Here is an 18,463-nt window from a genome sequence, read left to right as displayed (position 1 = left end):
GGTGTCGTCTGGCCGTCACCGGCAAAGCTTCTCTGACCACAGTGAGAGGACTATACATTTAGTAAGTTGGTCATTTAGAGGGGCATTTTAGTGAGTTGGTCTTCTTTAGGGGGTCAAAAAAATAGACTTAACCCCAGATCCAAGATGTGAAATATTTATAGATACTGCTCCTGGGAAAACTCTAGTGTTCTTAACATTTTGCAGTTAATGTGACATTTTTTTCGGAATACTATATATAATCAACTACTTTTAGAAGTGTCAATGATTTAATATCTAAGGTTAGATTGTTCTATATCAGCTTTAATCACAAATTAAGTAATAATCAAGTATTTCAACGACAACAAAAAGAAAAGGTACTAATCAAGTACATTGTAGCCCTATCTCTAGTTAGGAAATAGGCAATTCACGTTATATTTTCCATTCGAAACAGGAGAAAATGTGAAGACAGAGGTATAATGAAAGGAATGATAATGACCAAAATATGTAAAAGATCATAAGATGTTAAAAAAACGATTACAGGAGTGTGATATGATCAATTTAAGCTTAAATCTTATGTTCACATGATATATATAAACCCCATATCCCCAACCACAAACAAATCCTTGCTAAAACTTCTTTTGTTTAAAGGCGTGTCGCCAAATACGGATGGATAAAAACTGCGTGCCAGCTGATACGAGGTTTGGTTGAGAACTATTCGCAGTAATTCCTCCGACAGGGTTAGCACAACAAAACAATATTGGGATTTTCAACAAAAGATGATAAACAATCTAAAGATCTCGTTTCAATGTGACATTGATAATACCAATGGGGGATTTAGGTCGGTAGTGTTCATCTGTATCGACTTCTTCAATTTCCTGCACAACCCGCTAAAAGTTCAACACACACCCCACTAAGACTAGAAACTTATTCTGCAGAGATAAAGGTTACATGAATGAATATGGATAATTACAAAAAGGAAGCAGTTATAATTACCTGAACAACATCTTCTCCTTTAACGACTCGTCCGAAAACAATTAGCTTATCGTTTAAATCTGGGATTGGTGCCGTTGTGATAAAAAGCTCAAATGTTTTACTATCGTGTCTCGCCTTTGAAGTTCCGAGCATAAAAGCTTCGTGCTTTAGACTGAGTCAGCACAGATATGGAAATCAAACGCATGTGGTAAGCAGTTTCAAAAGTAGCAAGGATAGATTAGTGGAAGCTACGGAACCTTGTAAGATGTTCACTGTGATGCTTTCCTTTCAGTGTCCAATCTTCTGCAGCTCCAGGCCTTTGAGAATTCCCTCCTTCAATCACGTAGTTTTTAATAACCCGGTGGAACAGCATCCCCTTGAAGTAACCCTTCTGACTGCAAAACAATTCGTCGGGAATCCGAGATTATGCTTACCGTGAAAGTGAATGACTACAGAAGGGTTGCGTCGACCCGAGACAGCTAGACTTCTAAGCTGGTAATCCTTATCAAAATGAGAAGGAAAACAAAAAAGATGATATAAAAAAAAATCTAAACAGTGTCTAGTACTAAGTCTTACCATAAGTCAAGGAATTTGTCGACAATCTCAGGAGAAGCATCCTTATAAAGCTCTACTGTGATCAAGCCTTTGGAGGTGTTCATAATCTAAATCAGAATTAACGCACACAAAGCTCAATATAATAGAAACCAGATAGAGATGTAATATAAATAACTATTTGAAGCAGCACTCAAGCACACAAAAAACATGTATCATATGACTTGTCCCCCAATGGTGAATGGGACTAATAAAAGCTAAAAAGAATCATAAACAGAGACAAATAACTGAGAAAAGCACAACTCGAAAAAAGAAAATGACTGAGAAAAGTTTGTGCTGGCTGTGGGAAGGAAATAGATAAAGTTCACTAGAAAATGAGCAAATACTAAGGGGAACGTTCGAGCCTATGCAAGATATACATGAAGAAGTGATGGGTACAACTACAGTCCATAGGCTAATATATTCAATCACGGATGGATATAGTTAAGAGACCTAGATCGTGCAAGGAGGTTTACTAAACACAAGGTTCACAACTTCCCATTGACATTGTGCGGAAATATTGAAATACTGGTTGCGAATGAAATCAATTGTGTGAAGTTTGTAAACAAGAATGAGACATCCAACAACGGATAAATATATGTAGTCATCAGATGATCCAGATTATTAATCTCTACTAGATGCACAATGCCCGTGGTAGAAACTTTTCTAATGCTACCAGAAGTGTGGGAAACTTACAGCATAACCAGGAAGATCAAATTTCTTCAAATCTGCACTGGCGTCGAATGCCTATAGCACAGCAAGGAAATGACATGATCATCATACCACCAGATAAAATTCATGTAAAATGATATAACTAAGTCCACCACCGCAAGGTGCCAGAAGAAATAATAGGAAGAAGGGAAGTTTTAAAAGATTGGTGGTAGGAGTTTTACCTCGTGATTGGGTAAGCCATTGTCTACTTGATTCCTTGACCTAGAAGCAAATCGATCTATTATATACTAAGAAATACATTGATTGATTACAGAGTTAATGACTGAGCAAGAAACAAAATCATCATGGAAAACTAACCTTTGAGACCAGTGTCTGTAAGTGGCAACCAAGGAAAGAATAATCAAAAGGACAATCAAATTGCACATGATAATAGTAGTGACACTTATTCGAGTTGGTCCTTTCTTCTTTTTGCTTTGAAGTAACAACGTCTGAGGTTTGATTTTAGCCATCCTTGTCTTGCAAACTCAATAATATACCACCAGGAGGAGGGATCTATCTATCTATCTATCTATCTATCCAACACAACAACCTGAAGATGAAAAAGACCCCCAAGTAGGTAAAGATGAAAAAGAATCACAAAAGAAAACATAGTAGTATAAGATTAGAAAGAACCCTAATGAACAATATCATTTTTCAACCCAGGGCATAACAGTTAGATCCAACACAATAAAAAATCTCCAGAAATTAGGATTTTATAAACTTTAAGGATTAATACAAGTATTGATTGAAGGAAGCGCGCATAAGGCAAGAATAGGAAATGAAGTTAAAACACAAGAGGATAGGGAGAATGAAACCCTAAAATAGACAGGAATTAATTGGATCTGTGAAGAAGAAGATATACCTTAAAGTGGATCTGCTGCTGCTGGGGTTCTTCAATATTTTGTGTAGTCGACGGCGTCCTTCCCCACTAACCTTGATTATTTTAGAGAGAGAGAGAGAGAGAGAGAGATAGATAGAGGGATGTTGTTGTATGACAGAGGAGATGATTATTTTAGGGGGAAGGAAGGAAGGAAGGAAGAATATATTAGTAGTACAACCAGATTAGTATTATTAGTCTATCAACTTGACACCCCACACATAACCCCATCTAAGACCCTTCACTCCCTTTTCCATTAAAAATGAAATGAAATGAAATTTCAAACCAATGTTTTAGGCCACATTATAGATTACTCTCACAGGTTACAGAAATCGATTTCTGATCGAGCTAAAGATGCGTAATTTATTGATTTTGTGCTACTATGAAAATAAGTAAAATGCGTCCGTCTACAACAATTAAGATAGTTTTTATGACTTTTAAAGTAGTTTTTATAACATCAGTGTCTTTAGGAGCGATTTCAAACATTTATAAGCATATTTTATCTCTTATATTACATGCAAGTCTTTTGGTGTTCTTCAACAAAAAAAAAGTCTTTTGGTGTTGATGTATGGCGTCTATTGTACTCCTATAAGTTTGAAAAGGAAAATGATGAGAGCATAATTTTATTAGTACTTTTTTGTTGAAATTACCACATATAAATAAATGACAATCTGAAAAGTATTGTATGAAAAGTATCACGAATGTGTTGCAAGGAAATTTGTATTGTAGAGAATTTGTCAAAGATGATGAGAGGAAAATAATTATGGATACTACTATGGACCTCTTGGGTGAGAAGATTAGACAGAGATAACGACGCATTGGTTTTAATACAACAATCGACATCTATCTCTCATGTATCTAGTATTAGTAAAAGGGTCACCAAATATTGTTTGATGATCATTTCAAATTTTGTAAAAGGGTCACCAAATATTGTTTTTATTATTATTAGTTTGGAAAATAAAAACAGATGTTAAGACCAAAAACCGGTTTGGTTTAGTTTGGACTTTGGACAATACTAACCGAGTAACCGGCGTATGATTTGAAAATGTCGGGGTTTGTTTAGAATGATGAGGGTAATATCGTCATTGTAGTGATTATAAAATAGACCAGATGAACAACACTCCACAAGAGTAAAGTAGTACACCGCCATTGAAGAAGAGAGAGAGAGAGAGAGAGCTCAAGAGTGAGTGTTATTAATATGGTGGTGGGCTTTTGATTCTATTCTTCTTGGAAGAGAAGAAGAAGAAGAAGAAGAAGAAGAAGAAGAAGAAGAATAGTGATAATGGTGAGAGTGAAAAAAAACCTAACTCTAGAAGATTACATCTCTTTCCTTAACAATCCCACACATTATGACAACATTACCATCAAACATCTTAAACAGGTTCCTATCTCTCTCTCTCTCTCTAACTTATGGATTCATTCTTGTCTCTTAGAATATTGATTTGTATCTGGGTTTTCAAAGATAGATAGATTCATTTTCTTCATACCCATTCTCAAACAACATACTCTCTATATATAAAAATCTATCTTCATTCTTATTTGGTTGCAGATCATTTACATGCATGGATTCAAGAAAATACACAATCAACCTAAGGTCCCTTAAATCATCAATCCCCCCCTCTCTGTAATTTCATTCTACTTGGATGGATGGATGCCAATGCCATAAATCAATAGTTTCTCATACACTGTTGTTGTTTTTTTCAGAAGGATCTTTTAGATGCTCTGAGTTCAATACAAATGTTGGTTCCGACACGTTCGACAATCAAGGAGAAGAAGAAAACATGTTATTATTCGTCTTCTGCTGCTCTCTCCAAAAAGGAGGTCATAAGAGATATTGATGAGCTAGACTGGAAGGAATGTGCATTGCAATCTATTCAAACCCTAACCACAACTAATACTACTACTACCCAAGATGGTAATGATGATGAAGTTGAAGAGTACCCGACCACGACAATGAAAGGCAATGCTCATCTAAAATTGGATGAAATGAATGATGGTTGCAAGAAAAACACAGTCAAGAAGAGACGGAGGCGAAAGAAGAAGAATATTGTAGATATTGGGACATGGGGTGCCAAAAGGACTAGATATTCTACTCCTTCTGGTGGTGATGCTGCTAATGCTGCTAATGGTGGTGGTGGTTCTGGTTCTGGGTCTGGTGGTGGTGGTGGTGCTTTTCCATGTTCTTCGGGACAGAGACTATAGAGATGGTTCAAAGAAAAAGTATAAACTAAATCTGATTTCATTTTGTTCTTCATTTTTCGGGTTTATTTCTTTAGAGCATTACACTTATGAAAATGACCCAAACCATTCCAAATTTCGTAATATGAGTTGAGATCTATTGCAAATATTATTCCTGATAGCTACCAACATATGTTTATCCAGCAGTTATAGTAGTCGGAAGATTTGTCGAAGAAAAATTTATTTACATTTTATAATCCTATTTCGTACATGAATAACAGTGAAATCTTTATGAATCTAACTGACCTTGTCGTTTGTATCGGTTGTCATGAATACAATCTTAGGAACAAAGTTCACCTGCTGGCTGCTGCTGCTGCTGCTGCTGCTCCTGTGAAGTCAAGAAATTCGAAGAGGTTGTGCTCAGTTTTAGCCCCCTTTTTCCATCTTTCAAATGTGTATGCGTATCGGATAGAAAAGAAGGTCAAGATTAGGATCGCTGTAAAGTTGTAACTGTTCTGCTTTCGGATCTCCATACATTTTTAGAATATCTAATTTTCTTAGGCTCCATTCGCCTTCCTGTTTCCATCTGAACCTCGAGTCTTGATTCATCAAGACCCAACTTTTCTTTAATGAAAGCATCCAAATCGAAATCACTCGAAATAGCATCGGCCTTTTCTTGATCTGCACCTTCGCTGAGAAGGCTCGAGGAAGTATCTGCTGACTCTTCCTCTGTACTAGTGCTATTAGTTCTTTCTATCTTCCTTAGAGCATCTAATCCTTGTAATGGTGGGTATTGACCAAAGTTCAAGAGTTTCTTTATCCTGTCAAGTGTTGGGTCGATAATGTCAAGAAATCCCATAACCCATGAAGCATCGTCCACCACTTCGGTTCGCTGTTCTCACGAGGAAAGTAAAATTTGGTTCAGTATAGAGATTATATAGCACGGATAGTGTCAGGATTTCAGTTTTGTTACCTGCTGAAAGTAGAGGTTTCGAATCTCCTCGGCACGAATAGAATTTCCTTGATCCTCTTCCAATGCTGCCCATGTCATCCATGTTACATAGCTTTGAGAATTGATGTTCAACGATGACCTAAATAATCTTCGAGCTGCAGACATGTTACCTACCCTCTGTTCTAAAACACCCCAAGCCTGCGACGTTTAGCAACAGGGCACACCTTTTAGTGTTTTCTTGCTGTTAATTTTGTGACAACGAAAGAAAAATGTAAACAAAAAAAAATCCGATATGGAGGATGGTCTGTACCTGAAGGCAACGGGCTGCACTTTCTGTAGTGGAGCTAATTGACAATGCTCTTTGATACAGTTCCCTAGCTTTGATAATATTTCCTTCTTTCCATTCCATCCATCCCCAAGCCTGAATCAGATCAATTCAAGATCAATTTATGGTAGATCCGAGACCATTTGAGCACCAACAAATCATAGTAAACGTATGAGATGTGTCTGTGGGGTTACTTACAATCCACACAGGTTGGTGTCGTGGATCGAGTTCAGATGCTCTTCGAAATAGTACTCGAGCAAGATTTGCTGATGAGTATTTGTATTCTAGTAAAGCAAGAGACTGAAGAAGAACAGGATCCCTAGGATTAAGTGCATGACCTATCTTGAAAAGTTTCCTTCCATGCTCGATATTACCCAGATTAGACTCGAACATCCCCCATACGTGCCACGCAAACCTGTTTTTCGGACTAGCTTGGACCGCTTTCTGCCAAACGAAAAACAAAAGTAAGACCAACATTACTTATAAAATGGTTGAGGAAAACACGATAGTAGCAAATAGAGATCGAACTTCATTTGATCATTGCCATTTCGAGAGATGGGGAAGCATCACCTCGAATAGTTTTCTCGCGCCGCGATTGTTTTCCTGCTGCATTTCTACTTGAGCCCACGCCTGATTTGAATTAAATTGGTTATTATTCGAGAAAGCCTTGATCGAATACATATTCTTAAGAATGACAAAATGGCAGACTTACAAGCCAACTAGCACAGCTTTTGGGATTGCACTTAGTAGCTTGCTTAAACAAGTAGCAAGCTTGTTCGAAACGATTTGATTTAGCTTCAAGTAAGGCAAGCGTTTGATATATGTATTCATTTCCACCACAATGTTTAAGTCCTTTACCAAGAAGATTTCTAGCTTTGGTGATATTCCCTTGCTTTAGCTCTAGAACTGCCCATCCGTGCCAGGCAGCGACATGTTTCTTATCGGCAACTGTAGCAGCATCGAAAAGCTCTCTCGCTCTCCTTATGTTTCCCATCTTATTCTCTAAAACAGCCCAACACTGTAAAAGAAGAACAAAGAAACATACAATTCAATCTATTTTTGCAAGACAATTTCAACAAGAATTAAGAACATTTGACCCATAGATCATCAACCTGCCATATGTAAGCATTTTCTCCTTGGGTAGCTTGACATCCTCTTTCATATATCGATCTCGCTTCTGCAGTTTTCGATTGCTTGCTCAAAATCTTTCCCAGAGCAACATAAGGCCGTCCGTCTTCCGGCCAGAAGAATATACACTAACAAAAGTTGACTCAAAGATTAGGAAGCTATAAAGAAAGATGATAGTAAAGTTTTAATCATGGGTTTAGCTCACCTTGTCAAGGATTTCCTTTGCTTTATCGAACTCGAAATTCCTCGTTAGAACTTTAGCTCTGTACAGAGCTAGTTCCAAGTTCACCCCAAGTGGTTTTTTGTCAGGACTCAATTGAACTCTCTCTGGTTCAAAAATCGGCATTTTTTTCGCGAATTCAGAAAGCCCTATATCAATCGGTGAAGAAGACGAAGACAAATCTTCCACTTGCTCATCTTCCTGACTAGTAGTGTTAGTCAATGGAACATCAGCTTCTTCTACTGGAAGCTCCATGACTGGTCGACGAACTGTGGGCAGTTTTTCGATTGGTTCTTCCTTGGGACTAACTTCTTCTTCATCATCTGAGTCAACCAAGAGAGGTTGTTTATCTTGGAGAAGAGGAGGTGCTGAATCTTTGGAAGAACAAGAAGGAACAAGTCTGAGAAGTAAAGAGGATTGAGGGGAGGTTTTGGTTGGGAGATTGAAGATGACTTTTGAAGGATGACTACTAGGGTTTGAAGAAGAAGAAGATGGAGAATGAGGAGGAAGTACATGGAAATGAGGTTTGGGAGAAGAGGAGAAGACCTGCATCTCTCTCTCTCTCTCTCTCACACACACTGGTTAGTAGGAGTAGCTCTAACAGATAAAACTGTATGTACAAAACGTAGATGTTACTAGTATTATTAGTTCAGAAAAATGTTGTCGAACGAACGAACAAGAAATTTTACGTGACTTGTTCGTATTCGTGTTTTCGATAATTCTGAATTTTGCCTAGTTTTTCTTGTTAGTTAGCCGTACTGGTTAGTTTAGGCGGACTTTTGAGACCAATTTAATCATTTTATTATGGTTAACGAAGGGGGTGTAAAAGGATATTAGGACTAATGAATGGGGTTTACTAGTAATAATTACAGATAAGAAGCTTAGCTGGTCCAGGATGAACCACGTAGTTCCTCACTTTTGGTGGGACCAGCTTCAAATCCTAATCTCTTACCTTTACGACACGTGGTGCCCACTTACTGGCTCTCAAAAAATCGCCAAGTAGAGAAGATCAAGGACACGTCATCATCTCCTATTAAGTACTACTACTACTACTAGTTCAGCCTCTTTATAAACACCCCTCATAAATTTGGTTTCACCCCAAATTGCAATTCTACCTTAACTCTTCGGTGCCAGCCAATATAAATGGTTGACTTTCGAGGCCACGGGCCCAAAGGTTGATGTGGGCGGTCCGGATTGGTCAGGACGTGAGAAACGAGAAACAACTGGACCGATCAGGGCCGGCCATGTCAGCTTTGTATTTGCTAGTATTGAAACCAAAATAAACAACTTCAGTTTCAGTTTCCAAGAAGATGTTCGATCCTGAAAGGTCTGAGTTTGAGAGTTTCCATATCAGGGTGCACCATATCTTTGTTCTATGTCCTCAAAGGTTGTCCCCCAAAACCAAGACTTCGGCTCTGCACATGAAGATCTTTATATGAAAAAAGATGGGAATAGCCAAAATTACTTGAGTCTTGATTATATCAGATCTGCCTCCATTAAAAAAACACTATAGTTCTTGATACATTGAAAAGCATCTGAAACATCAGATCTGAATATAATCTATCCAATACAGGATGTGTTTTTTAAAACTGCAAATATTTATCAGCCCACTGAATGCATTTTATTCCATTCGATAACTGTGTTGAATTCTTCTCTACAGATAATATTAACTGAATAACTCCATCAACTTCTAAGTTCTGCTTACTGACCGACCCACCCACAAGTCAAGAAACCGAGCTTAATTACCACCCCAACGCCTCTTTCGTGCAGGTCTCATCTGCTTAACTTCTGTTGTTTCTACAACCACGATATCAGATTGTGGCATGGGGTTCTTGTCCATCTCCTTTTTCAGAGTGATGGTCTCCTTAAACCGCTCTCTCCGCTTTTCCATCTTCGCTAATGTCTCAAGAATCCGTTGGTTTTTATCCTTAACCGCATTTTCTGAATTCTCCCCTGCATCACCACTATCTGCTATTTTCTTTGTTTCAGGGCCTTTCACTTGTAGCTGTCTCCCCTCATGCACCACATCTACCCGACCCTGCTGACAACCTGGATGCTTCTCAAGCAGCTTTTCCTTACCTTGTTCTGTATTGTGATCAATATGAGATTGGCCTACTTTATGAACTTTTGTGGCGACTCCGTTGGAATAATTACTTCCGAAATTCTGCAGGCGGTGCGGAAATTTTCTTTGGTATAGCTGGTCGGAACGTCTGAAGGTCACATCGTCATCAGTTGCATCAACAATGCTGTCATTCCTATGATTGCGCCATGGAGGCATGACTTTAGACCTTCCAGAGGACTGCAGAGAGTTGATATTGCTATAAGCAACTGTAACATTTAATTTCAGTCTAACAAAAAACATCAGTCAATAAACTTTTCAGAACAAAAGACTAGTTCTATCAGAAAAGTGACACTGTATGAACCTACCACAGCAGAATGCAATGACAGGATGTTGTATTAACCTAGTAGCAGACTACTAATATAAACTACATAAATGATAGTCAATCATAGTTGTTTTAATTTTATTTTGGATTAGTGAAACTAAGTGACTGGAGTGGTGGAAAAGAAAAATCTTCCACGGAAAATAATGAAGTCAGAAAAATAAAAAGGCAAAAAATCACAAGGCAGTGGATGACTAGCAAAGTTTCAAAGTGAAACTTACCTGGTCATTTAGTGCAGTTCCATTTCGAACAATATCTAGCACGTATACAACATACCCATTGAAACAATTTTACATAAAATAACCAACTAAGTAGTCTAGAAATACTAGGATTAGAGATTCTGGGTTTTCCCTATAAGATTGATCTAACTAAAGAAAAATCAATAGTAACAATGCAAGTACAAAAAGTAAAACATAACAATGGCACGGAACAGAAAGAGTACTTGCACGCCTTAGAGAGGAGGATAACTAAACAAGAATTTATGATCAAGTATTCGACAAATAAAGAAAATTATGGAGAACTACAGGTTACAGGAAACCAGGTGCAACTACAGGTTACAGGAAACCAGGTTCAAGAACTTCGTTTCGGATATATCTCTAGCTCAGACACCAAAATAAAAGGGAATAGGAGCTATGTGAATCTAAAAAGTGATTTCAGATGAGTGCTGATAATTTCTATTAGGGTAGCATGCCTACATAATCATCTGGAATTGCCATAATTCAAAACATTAATATGAACAATAATTGGACAACTAAAAGAAATACTACAGTTTGTGAAAGAATTCAGAGATCTACTTTCACTAAAGAACTGAACACTTTTACTAAGTATCAGAAAATCCGGAACAAAGTAAACCTTACCGAAAAGAACCGCATCAGAAGTATTTTATGAGCTTCAGATACAGAATCAGAAGGTACTTTTCACCTGTTATTTAAGAAATAATATGCTTTCTTACAGCACCAGTGGGATAAAACCAGAACTTACAACACGAGGTTTGAGGAGCATTCGTCTTAATCATGCAAGAAATATGATAACCACTAGCAAAGGCAAGCAACACAACTTTAATTGACGTGCATCACATTTTCTGTTACGTACAATATATAACTGAACTTGCCTCATCATTTTTTCTTTGCTTGCATGCTTTTGTTGCACGAAGGTGTTACTGAATTTGGCTAGACTCGCCTTGGCATGTAAATGTGAAGTACGAATTGAAGAACATGTATAAAGAAATTCAGTAAGACATGCAACACAATAGCTGTTGATAAAATAATGAAAATAAGACATCACTAAACAACAATTGGTGGCCGTAGATACATGTACAACAGTAATCCTTATTAACCTTGTTTTCCCTGATTTTACCTTTCCTTCCCAACCAACCGATTGCAAGTCAACTGAGTTCCTCCACCTCAGCTCTGCTTCGGGATCCTTAACTTCAAAAGATCTCCTTTCTTCTCTTACAGTTCTATTTTTACCCCTCTCTGGGTACTGATGACGCATAATCTCGCCACAGGTCAAACCATTTTGACCGTGAATATAATCATGTCTTGGACTCCTTTCACAGGAAAATGGTGCTTCTTCACCATGCAGTCTATCACGATTTTGAACCCTTGGGTTTAAGTTATCTACAGCCAAATTAGGCTGCCAAATGTATTCTCTTCCGTCATGATAACCGTGGTGACCAGGATCTGCATCCTTGTGATCCTTAAAGTTGGGGCGCGACCAACTAGTGTTTCTTTGTTGTTTCTCAGACTGTAAAAGTCTCTGACTATCTGCAGTTCTTCTACCATCTGATCTCCTTGACCCAAAGACATCACTTCCTGGTGAAGTAGTATAATGATACCCTCTTTCATTTGAACTGTGAGATCCTCTATAAGAATAAGGGGGTAAATAGTCATGATCAGAAGGTCTCCAGCATTCTTCATCATGCCGATCAAAGTTCCATGAATCATCAAAATCAAAGTCGGGACTCCCACCATATCTCTCCCTTCTCTCCAATTTCTCTATTTCATTTACAATATAAATTCCGTCTCTGTCATACTTCTCTTGAAAGTAGCCATTTTCTCTATCATGATAGGGTACATGTCTTCTGTACTCGTCATCTTGAAATTTTTTCTCCTCGTACATATGTTCATACACGAAATCATCAACTTCCATTCCCTTCCTGCATTCGTAATCATCTCTTCTCCTTCTTTGACGATGATATTTCTCATCATCTCTATAGAATGACAAGTTCTCTGAAGCCGATCGTATGGATTCCTCATGAGTGATACCACTGATCCCTCCATTAGTATGCTGTTCGCAATGATAAACCTCTCTTTCCATTACATAATTGTCCCTAAAAACATCTTTTCTGTTAAGAAAATATTCTCTTTCTACTCTGTGCCTTCTGATATGTGGACTGACTTCATCTCTGAATTGTGGGTACTCTTTTCTCGGGATTCCAGTATCAGCACTTCTGACATGCTTTTCTCTAAACCTTCCACGGCTGTAATCAATTGACGTTTTAGTTTGCCTATACAAAGACAAGTCTTCCCGGTCCTTACGGTCATAGCTAATATTCCTTTCCCTCTGTCTTCCATTCAAGCGGCTCCTGTTATGCCTACCCTTTCTACCAGAAACAGGGGAAGCCTCATCATCATCTGAACGAATCATTAGTTCAGCCACACTTCGTAGTCTCAACCTACTTCGAGAGTTATGCTCCACTTGCAAAGGAGAGTGCTCTTCAGAACAAACTTGCTGTCCTGTTTTACTTTCATCGCTCCCGGACTCCTTTTGGTCATGTAAACCAGATGTGACTGACTCAGGCAACCCGCAGACTGAATTCAGCGATGGCATTTTTGCAAGTTTCCTCGTATCTTCATTATCAATGTCATCTCCTACTTCTGATGATTCGGATTGGCTGTCAAATGAGGGACTATAACTACACTGGATACGATTACCAGGTGATGAATTAGCTTCTGAGACACATGTTCCTGCTTTAATAAAATCCTCGTCGAGCCCATCCTTGCCGTTAATATCTGTGTCCATTTCGTCTGTAACTTCCTCAAGAACATAATTTCTAGCCACCTTTTTAAGAAGATACTCGTCACCATTACGAATTTTCTCATTTTCTTGACTGCCACGGTCAGTAGAAAACGTCTGCTTCGAGCACCTAAGCATATAAGTACAACAATTGAAGATAATTAGAAACCACCAGAAGAATCAAGTTGCATTCACACTAAAGAGACAAAAAAGAGAAAAAGTAGAGCCTATACAGATCATGAGTCATCTTTTACTTCAAAACCATCCACTTCTCAATACACAACAAGACATTCTAACCAATCTACCACTCGCTTTTTCTGATGAAGTGTAGCCAAGAGTGCAGAAAACTAACAATTACAGAGCATCCATGTTATGGAGATATTAACACGTCTAGCATGAATCCAATAATGTGATAAATTTTCGTTTCTCCTTAATGATGAATGAATAATGTGACGGTGAATAATGAGAAAGAAATCTATCATACTATTAAGGTCCTTATCAGTGACCTCGTTCTCACCTCATTGAGCCGGTTCCAGTGTCTTCGGGATTAAATTCTCTGCTATATTCATCCCCAGCTTCCATCAGATGCCCATCTTTGTTATCATCCAAATCGGAGTCCCTCTTTTCAGATCCTTCCTCCATAGTTTTATCCAGGGACCATTGCTCTTCCTTGCTTGAACTGGAGGAGAATTTATCCGAGTCCTGCACAGGAATCTGCACTCTTCTGATATTAGTAATAAAGAAAGTAAGGAACTGTTATGACCAGTTCATAGACACTTCAAAGTGCTACTTACTTGTATCACAACATCTGAGTCTCGGTCTCGTGGGCGCCTTACATCCATTGATGGTCGACGCTCACCAATGCCGCCTTCGACCTGAATTGCTTTACCTTTTGGCTGGATAAAGAAGAAATAATTATAAAGCATAATATAGCAAAATAAAGTGTTACTGGACATTTGATTATAGAAAAACTAAAATACATATATGAATACGATTTTCCATAACAACTAAAATCAAAGAACTTCTGGAATTTACACGCACTATTTTCTGCAACCTGATACCCCTAATGGCATCAGAAGAGACAACATCCTGAGTCAATGCTTCTGGAGTTGCAGTTTTATGATCAAATTCGGGATCAGATGCCTATGAGAAACAATACGAGTGTTAAAACTAAATAAGACACATTAAAAAATATAACAGGTTGCTGGAAAAAGATATATTTCTCACGTTACGATGTCAAATAACACACCTGATTATATCCGTTAAATGGAGTTCTAGTCGGCATGGTAGCTTGCTGCCTGATTTGTTCCTGAAAAGAAGATAGGAGGATATCTTAGGTGCCTACTAGATACATCCTAACTAAGTCTAGTCTATCAACCAGCAAGTGCAGCACATGTGAAGATGTATCCAGTCACATTGTTCGGCTAGGTTTATGCATTGGAAGTTCCAAAGTCAACACCCTATCTGTCGTAGGGCACCACTTGACCATCTCAGATTTTATCTAACCCATATTTCTTTGAAATAACATCACAAAATTCTCCGAAAAAACACATTTTAAAATAACTTCAATTACCAGGCAGTTGCAATAGTCTTTCCATCTGTCCTCATCCAAACCAAAGTTGAAGAAATCTGTAATATCTACTCCAGTTTGCCTCCATAGCTTCCTTTCAAAAGTTTCAATATTTATATCAAATATAGTCCTGCACAAAATATCAAGAACTACAAACATTACAACCACGAAGAAACAACTTTTAGGATTAAAATCAAGCAAACAAGACTAACAACCCTTCACATGCACACCAATATTGATTACAGATAAACAAATCATAAAGTCAATCAGTCTCCAAACAATCCCTAACAAGGGAAGTCTAGTACAATTCACTGCAGCAAAACTTACCTATTACGGGGAAGAAAGAAATCACATCCTTGGGAAACTGCTGGAAAGGTTGTACAAGTTGAAACAACCCCAGAACCGGATCCCACCAAGTGACTGGAGCCATTCAAATCCCAGTCACTTCTACCTGATGGGGGTGATGCAAAGGAAACGCCAACTCCACTCACTTTGGTGCTACTTGGAAATGGTGTGGCATGGGGCCTTACGTACTACACGAGAGCATCTCAATCAGAAGATTCAGAACAAGAAACGACATTGAACGTACAAAACTGACGACAAGATCACGCATGTAATGAATAGTTAATAATGACATATAGAGAGGTATGAGTGAACAAGTTATATAGCATTCCATTATCCATCCAAATTTTGCATATAACTTTTCCATTTGAAAGCTTACGATTTTCATCATGTATTCCCTGAAGAAAAGAGTCCACCAAGCTGGAAATTGGTAAAGAGAAAAGCAGGCTAAACAGTAGGTACTGAGTCGCTGACCATAATATATAATCAGGTTGCGTTATATATCACCATGACCAATTTTGAGGAAGAAACCATAGAAATGACAATAACAATAGAGGGGTAAATGTACCCTGGTTATATAAAGGCGAAGTGAAACCTATGCCCTCTCAGCATACCCCTCCATAATACCAGTGTAGCAGTGTTATATCAACAACCCAAGTCTCAGTTTTTGATGGGTGTTTCCAGGATTAGATGTGTGTTACACTCAAAAGACAGAATGCACCTGTTACAAAGTTTAAGGATATGGTATTTGAATCATTTAGAGACTAGAATCCTACACTTTTTTTTATAATTTATAAGCAACACCACCAAATAACTCAGTTTATTAAATAATGAAAATGGGCAATATAACTACATTCTTTAAATCTGCAAAGCCAAAACTACATTTACTTTTGCTCATACGAATAGTTTTCGATCCACGACTTCACACCACTCTTGTCTCTTGGTTTAACTACTCACACATTGTCTAAAAATTGTTCAGATTACAAACTATTTCCAACCATCATTTTTCCTTGCTACATGTCTTTAAGGATTAAACTAGAAATTAATGAATCAAAAACTCAACTTTCATTTAAAGTAAATGAATCTATAGTAGTACAATATATACAGATGAACTTTGTGGTTTTATAGGAAAAGGAACAATTTTTCTACCTTATACTGGGAATATTGTGAGGAATAACTAGACTTCTTTCCATTTCCTCTTTCTGCAGAACTGAGCTCAAATCCATCACTGGGTAACTTGTCAACCCATTTCTTATCCTTACTTCCTTCTTCATCTTCACTTCCTTCCATCATCATCATTCCAACATTTCTCAGCCCATTACCATCATCTTCATTCAACACAATATGAAAATCATCCTCACTATCACTCCCATTATCTAACATTATATCTTTTGAGCTATCAAGAATCGGATTTTCATCTAGGTTATTCAAGTTAGTATCACCTTCGGCATCATTACTACTTGTCTCGTTTTGATTCTTCTGATACAATTGATTATAGTTGGAGACTTGGAGAGCTGAACTTAATTCAACATCACCATATAGATCACCGAAATCGTCGTCCATATCTTCTTCCATCTTAACCCTAATACTCCTCCAAAAAAACAAACTGAGTAAAACAGAGACCCTAGAGCAAGATTGAAGCTCGGTAGGGTTTTGGTGATGTTTGCCTCTCCGTGACAAAAACCCTAAACCCTAATCTTATTCATCTATTTTCGTTTATGTTGGTCTTGTGAAATATAATACTTACTACTACTACTACTAGTAGTAATTCTGCCGCGCTCGTTTTCTTCCCGGGCTTCTAACTTCTAAGAATGAAGTGATAAGATATTTTTTTCACAATATGACGCATTTGCCCTCAAATAAGCTGAAGGCTCTATTACGCTCGTACAATGAACGTCATCTTGGTAAGGGTAGAAATGTAATCTTCTTTCTTTGGAAGCTGTAAGTTTCAGATACACATGTTATCACCCGACCAAAGTTTCTTCCTTCTGGTAATGTGATACTGCCCTAGCAATGCTTGTTTTCTTTATCTATTTCAACAAGTACTAACTGACTCACACTCTAGATAGATAGTTATGGATGAAACAATAGCCTTATCTGGTAGTCTGACGTGAGTCCAATCTCTGTGTGGAATTATATTTAATCAAACAAATACTCCTAACACATGATGTATTTGCACATGATTTTTCGTATTTCATGTTATTTGTGTTGTTAAATTTGACGTGATCTTCATATAGTTCCTACTGGTCCTATTTTACATCATCAGGGAAAACACTAATAGTATCAAAGGTCAAGTACTTTTGTTAGAGTCAAGATGTTCCTGATTCGACTGTTTGTAGTGTATTTTACTATGTATGCGCTTATTTTCGTCTTTATGATGTATCAGTTAATTATCCATCACAAGCACAAGGGTTATAGCTCAGTCAACTAGGTACAACACCTTGTTTATGGGAGTCCGATAGCCGAAAGCATAGCTTGTTTATGCTGAAACCCAAGTAGCATGTGCACGTGGAATCTCGTGTGAAATAGCAAGGTCCACCTTGCAAGGGGTAGTTCCCCATCCGGGATCTACTTTACCATATTTGGAATTCAATGGTGTCAATAAATAAATAAATCCCCATAGAGTTGCTTGTCTGTTAAGTAGTGAAGGTGGGGAAATATTAACATCTGGTGCTGTGGTGTAGTCGGTTATCACGTCAGTCTTACACACTGAAGGTCCCCAGTTCGAGCCTGGGCAGCACCAAACCAATCATCCTTTTTTTTTTCTTCCATCTTTACATCATTCATCATTTTCATGGTATCTTATGATATTTCAATAGTTTTCAGGTTGACAACGACTTCAAAATTCTACCTATGCGAAAAAAAAATCACCCCAATCTACATACACTATTGACGATAATTGAAGAGTTCGAAGACACTTAACATGAAGCCAATCATTTTCCTAACAAAGAAACTTAATCAACTAATAAAACTCCTTGAACTAAACTGAATAACTAACTATTTAAAATTAAGGATCTAAAAATAACAATCCAAACTTGTTCTTCTAGCTAACAGAAGAACACACTTGGTCACTTTGTTCGGAAAACTACGAAGCACTTGTCCATCACTTAAAATAAATTTATCGACAAGTTAGAAAAGTTCATGATTTGAAAGGTTGAT

General features: G+C 37.7%; 4 protein-coding genes and 1 non-coding gene across 6 annotated transcripts; 2 read left to right on the top strand and 3 right to left on the bottom strand.

Annotated features, from left to right (window-relative positions):
- Positions 1-471: 471 nt before the first annotated feature.
- LOC147554872 (peptidyl-prolyl cis-trans isomerase CYP21-4-like) lies at positions 472-3,517 on the bottom strand. 2 transcript variants are annotated; one of them, XM_086659891.1, is made up of 8 exons: positions 3,116-3,517; positions 2,572-2,774; positions 2,436-2,475; positions 2,239-2,289; positions 1,528-1,613; positions 1,209-1,346; positions 973-1,123; positions 472-854 (listed from the first exon to the last, which is right to left on the bottom strand). In XM_086659891.1, exons 2-8 carry the CDS (start codon positions 2,721-2,723, stop codon positions 768-770), a joined length of 705 nt encoding a protein of 234 aa, XP_086516017.1. In that variant the 5' UTR covers positions 2,724-2,774; positions 3,116-3,517; the 3' UTR covers positions 472-767. The 2 variants fall into 2 exon arrangements, with proteins under 2 accessions (XP_086516017.1, XP_086516018.1); XM_086659892.1 differs by having other exon boundaries at positions 2,572-2,803; positions 3,116-3,464.
- Positions 3,518-4,256: 739 nt separating this feature from the next.
- Positions 4,257-5,565, top strand: LOC147554871 (uncharacterized). The gene is made up of 3 exons (XM_086659888.1): positions 4,257-4,511; positions 4,680-4,724; positions 4,835-5,565. The coding sequence occupies exons 1-3, from the start codon at positions 4,413-4,415 to the stop codon at positions 5,330-5,332; spliced, it is 642 nt and encodes a 213-aa protein (XP_086516014.1). The 5' UTR covers positions 4,257-4,412; the 3' UTR covers positions 5,333-5,565.
- Positions 5,445-8,502, bottom strand: HCF107 (high chlorophyll fluorescent 107). The gene is made up of 8 exons (XM_086659887.1): positions 7,919-8,502; positions 7,698-7,841; positions 7,298-7,603; positions 7,156-7,215; positions 6,784-7,029; positions 6,571-6,681; positions 6,282-6,458; positions 5,445-6,200 (listed from the first exon to the last, which is right to left on the bottom strand). Exons 1-8 carry the CDS (start codon positions 8,483-8,485, stop codon positions 5,796-5,798), a joined length of 2,016 nt encoding a protein of 671 aa, XP_086516013.1. The 5' UTR covers positions 8,486-8,502; the 3' UTR covers positions 5,445-5,795.
- Positions 8,503-9,412: 910 nt separating this feature from the next.
- On the bottom strand, positions 9,413-17,144 carry LOC147554869 (uncharacterized). The gene is made up of 9 exons (XM_086659886.1): positions 16,454-17,144; positions 15,290-15,495; positions 14,966-15,092; positions 14,642-14,701; positions 14,434-14,535; positions 14,187-14,288; positions 13,910-14,106; positions 11,731-13,522; positions 9,413-10,232 (listed from the first exon to the last, which is right to left on the bottom strand). Exons 1-9 carry the CDS (start codon positions 16,877-16,879, stop codon positions 9,672-9,674), a joined length of 3,573 nt encoding a protein of 1,190 aa, XP_086516012.1. The 5' UTR covers positions 16,880-17,144; the 3' UTR covers positions 9,413-9,671.
- An 829-nt stretch (positions 17,145-17,973) lies between these two features.
- Positions 17,974-18,047, top strand: TRNAV-UAC (transfer RNA valine (anticodon UAC)). The gene has a single exon. It is a non-coding gene; the product is annotated as a tRNA-Val (tRNA).
- The last annotated feature ends 416 nt before the right edge of the window (positions 18,048-18,463 follow it).

Source organism: Eschscholzia californica, unplaced genomic scaffold, assembly GCF_041429995.1.
Source record: "Eschscholzia californica isolate CP2 unplaced genomic scaffold, dmEscCali1.0.p SCAF_2, whole genome shotgun sequence".
Lineage (NCBI taxonomy): Eukaryota > Viridiplantae > Streptophyta > Magnoliopsida > Ranunculales > Papaveraceae > Eschscholzia > Eschscholzia californica.
Note: the sequence above shows the minus strand (reverse complement) of the source record. Positions and strands in the feature narration are given on the sequence as shown.

What these genes read in the sequence shown, in the direction of transcription:
- LOC147554872 (XM_086659891.1), bottom strand. Translation starts at nt 2,723, where the DNA reads ATGGCTAAAATCAAACCTCAGACGTTGTTACTTCAAAGCAAAAAGAAG. An exon ending in TTGATCTTCCTGGTTATGCT is followed by an intron (nt 1,614 to 2,238) that starts GTAAGTTTCCCA and finishes ATTCTGATTTAG; the next exon opens with ATTATGAACACCTCCAAAGG. An exon ending in GACAAATTCCTTGACTTATG is followed by an intron (nt 1,347 to 1,527) that starts GTAAGACTTAGT and finishes ATTGTTTTGCAG; the next exon opens with TCAGAAGGGTTACTTCAAGG.
- LOC147554871 (XM_086659888.1), top strand. Translation starts at nt 4,413, where the DNA reads ATGGTGAGAGTGAAAAAAAACCTAACTCTAGAAGATTACATCTCTTTC. An exon ending in CCATCAAACATCTTAAACAG is followed by an intron (nt 4,512 to 4,679) that starts GTTCCTATCTCT and finishes ATTTGGTTGCAG; the next exon opens with ATCATTTACATGCATGGATT. An exon ending in AAATACACAATCAACCTAAG is followed by an intron (nt 4,725 to 4,834) that starts GTCCCTTAAATC and finishes TGTTTTTTTCAG; the next exon opens with AAGGATCTTTTAGATGCTCT.
- HCF107 (XM_086659887.1), bottom strand. Translation starts at nt 8,485, where the DNA reads ATGCAGGTCTTCTCCTCTTCTCCCAAACCTCATTTCCATGTACTTCCT. An exon ending in GCGCGAGAAAACTATTCGAG is followed by an intron (nt 7,030 to 7,155) that starts GTGATGCTTCCC and finishes TTCGTTTGGCAG; the next exon opens with AAAGCGGTCCAAGCTAGTCC. An exon ending in GACACCAACCTGTGTGGATT is followed by an intron (nt 6,682 to 6,783) that starts GTAAGTAACCCC and finishes GATCTGATTCAG; the next exon opens with GCTTGGGGATGGATGGAATG.
- LOC147554869 (XM_086659886.1), bottom strand. Translation starts at nt 16,879, where the DNA reads ATGGAAGAAGATATGGACGACGATTTCGGTGATCTATATGGTGATGTT. An exon ending in GTATCAGGTTGCAGAAAATA is followed by an intron (nt 14,289 to 14,433) that starts GTGCGTGTAAAT and finishes TTCTTTATCCAG; the next exon opens with CCAAAAGGTAAAGCAATTCA. An exon ending in CGGTTGGTTGGGAAGGAAAG is followed by an intron (nt 10,233 to 11,730) that starts GTAAAATCAGGG and finishes AACTCTCTGCAG; the next exon opens with TCCTCTGGAAGGTCTAAAGT.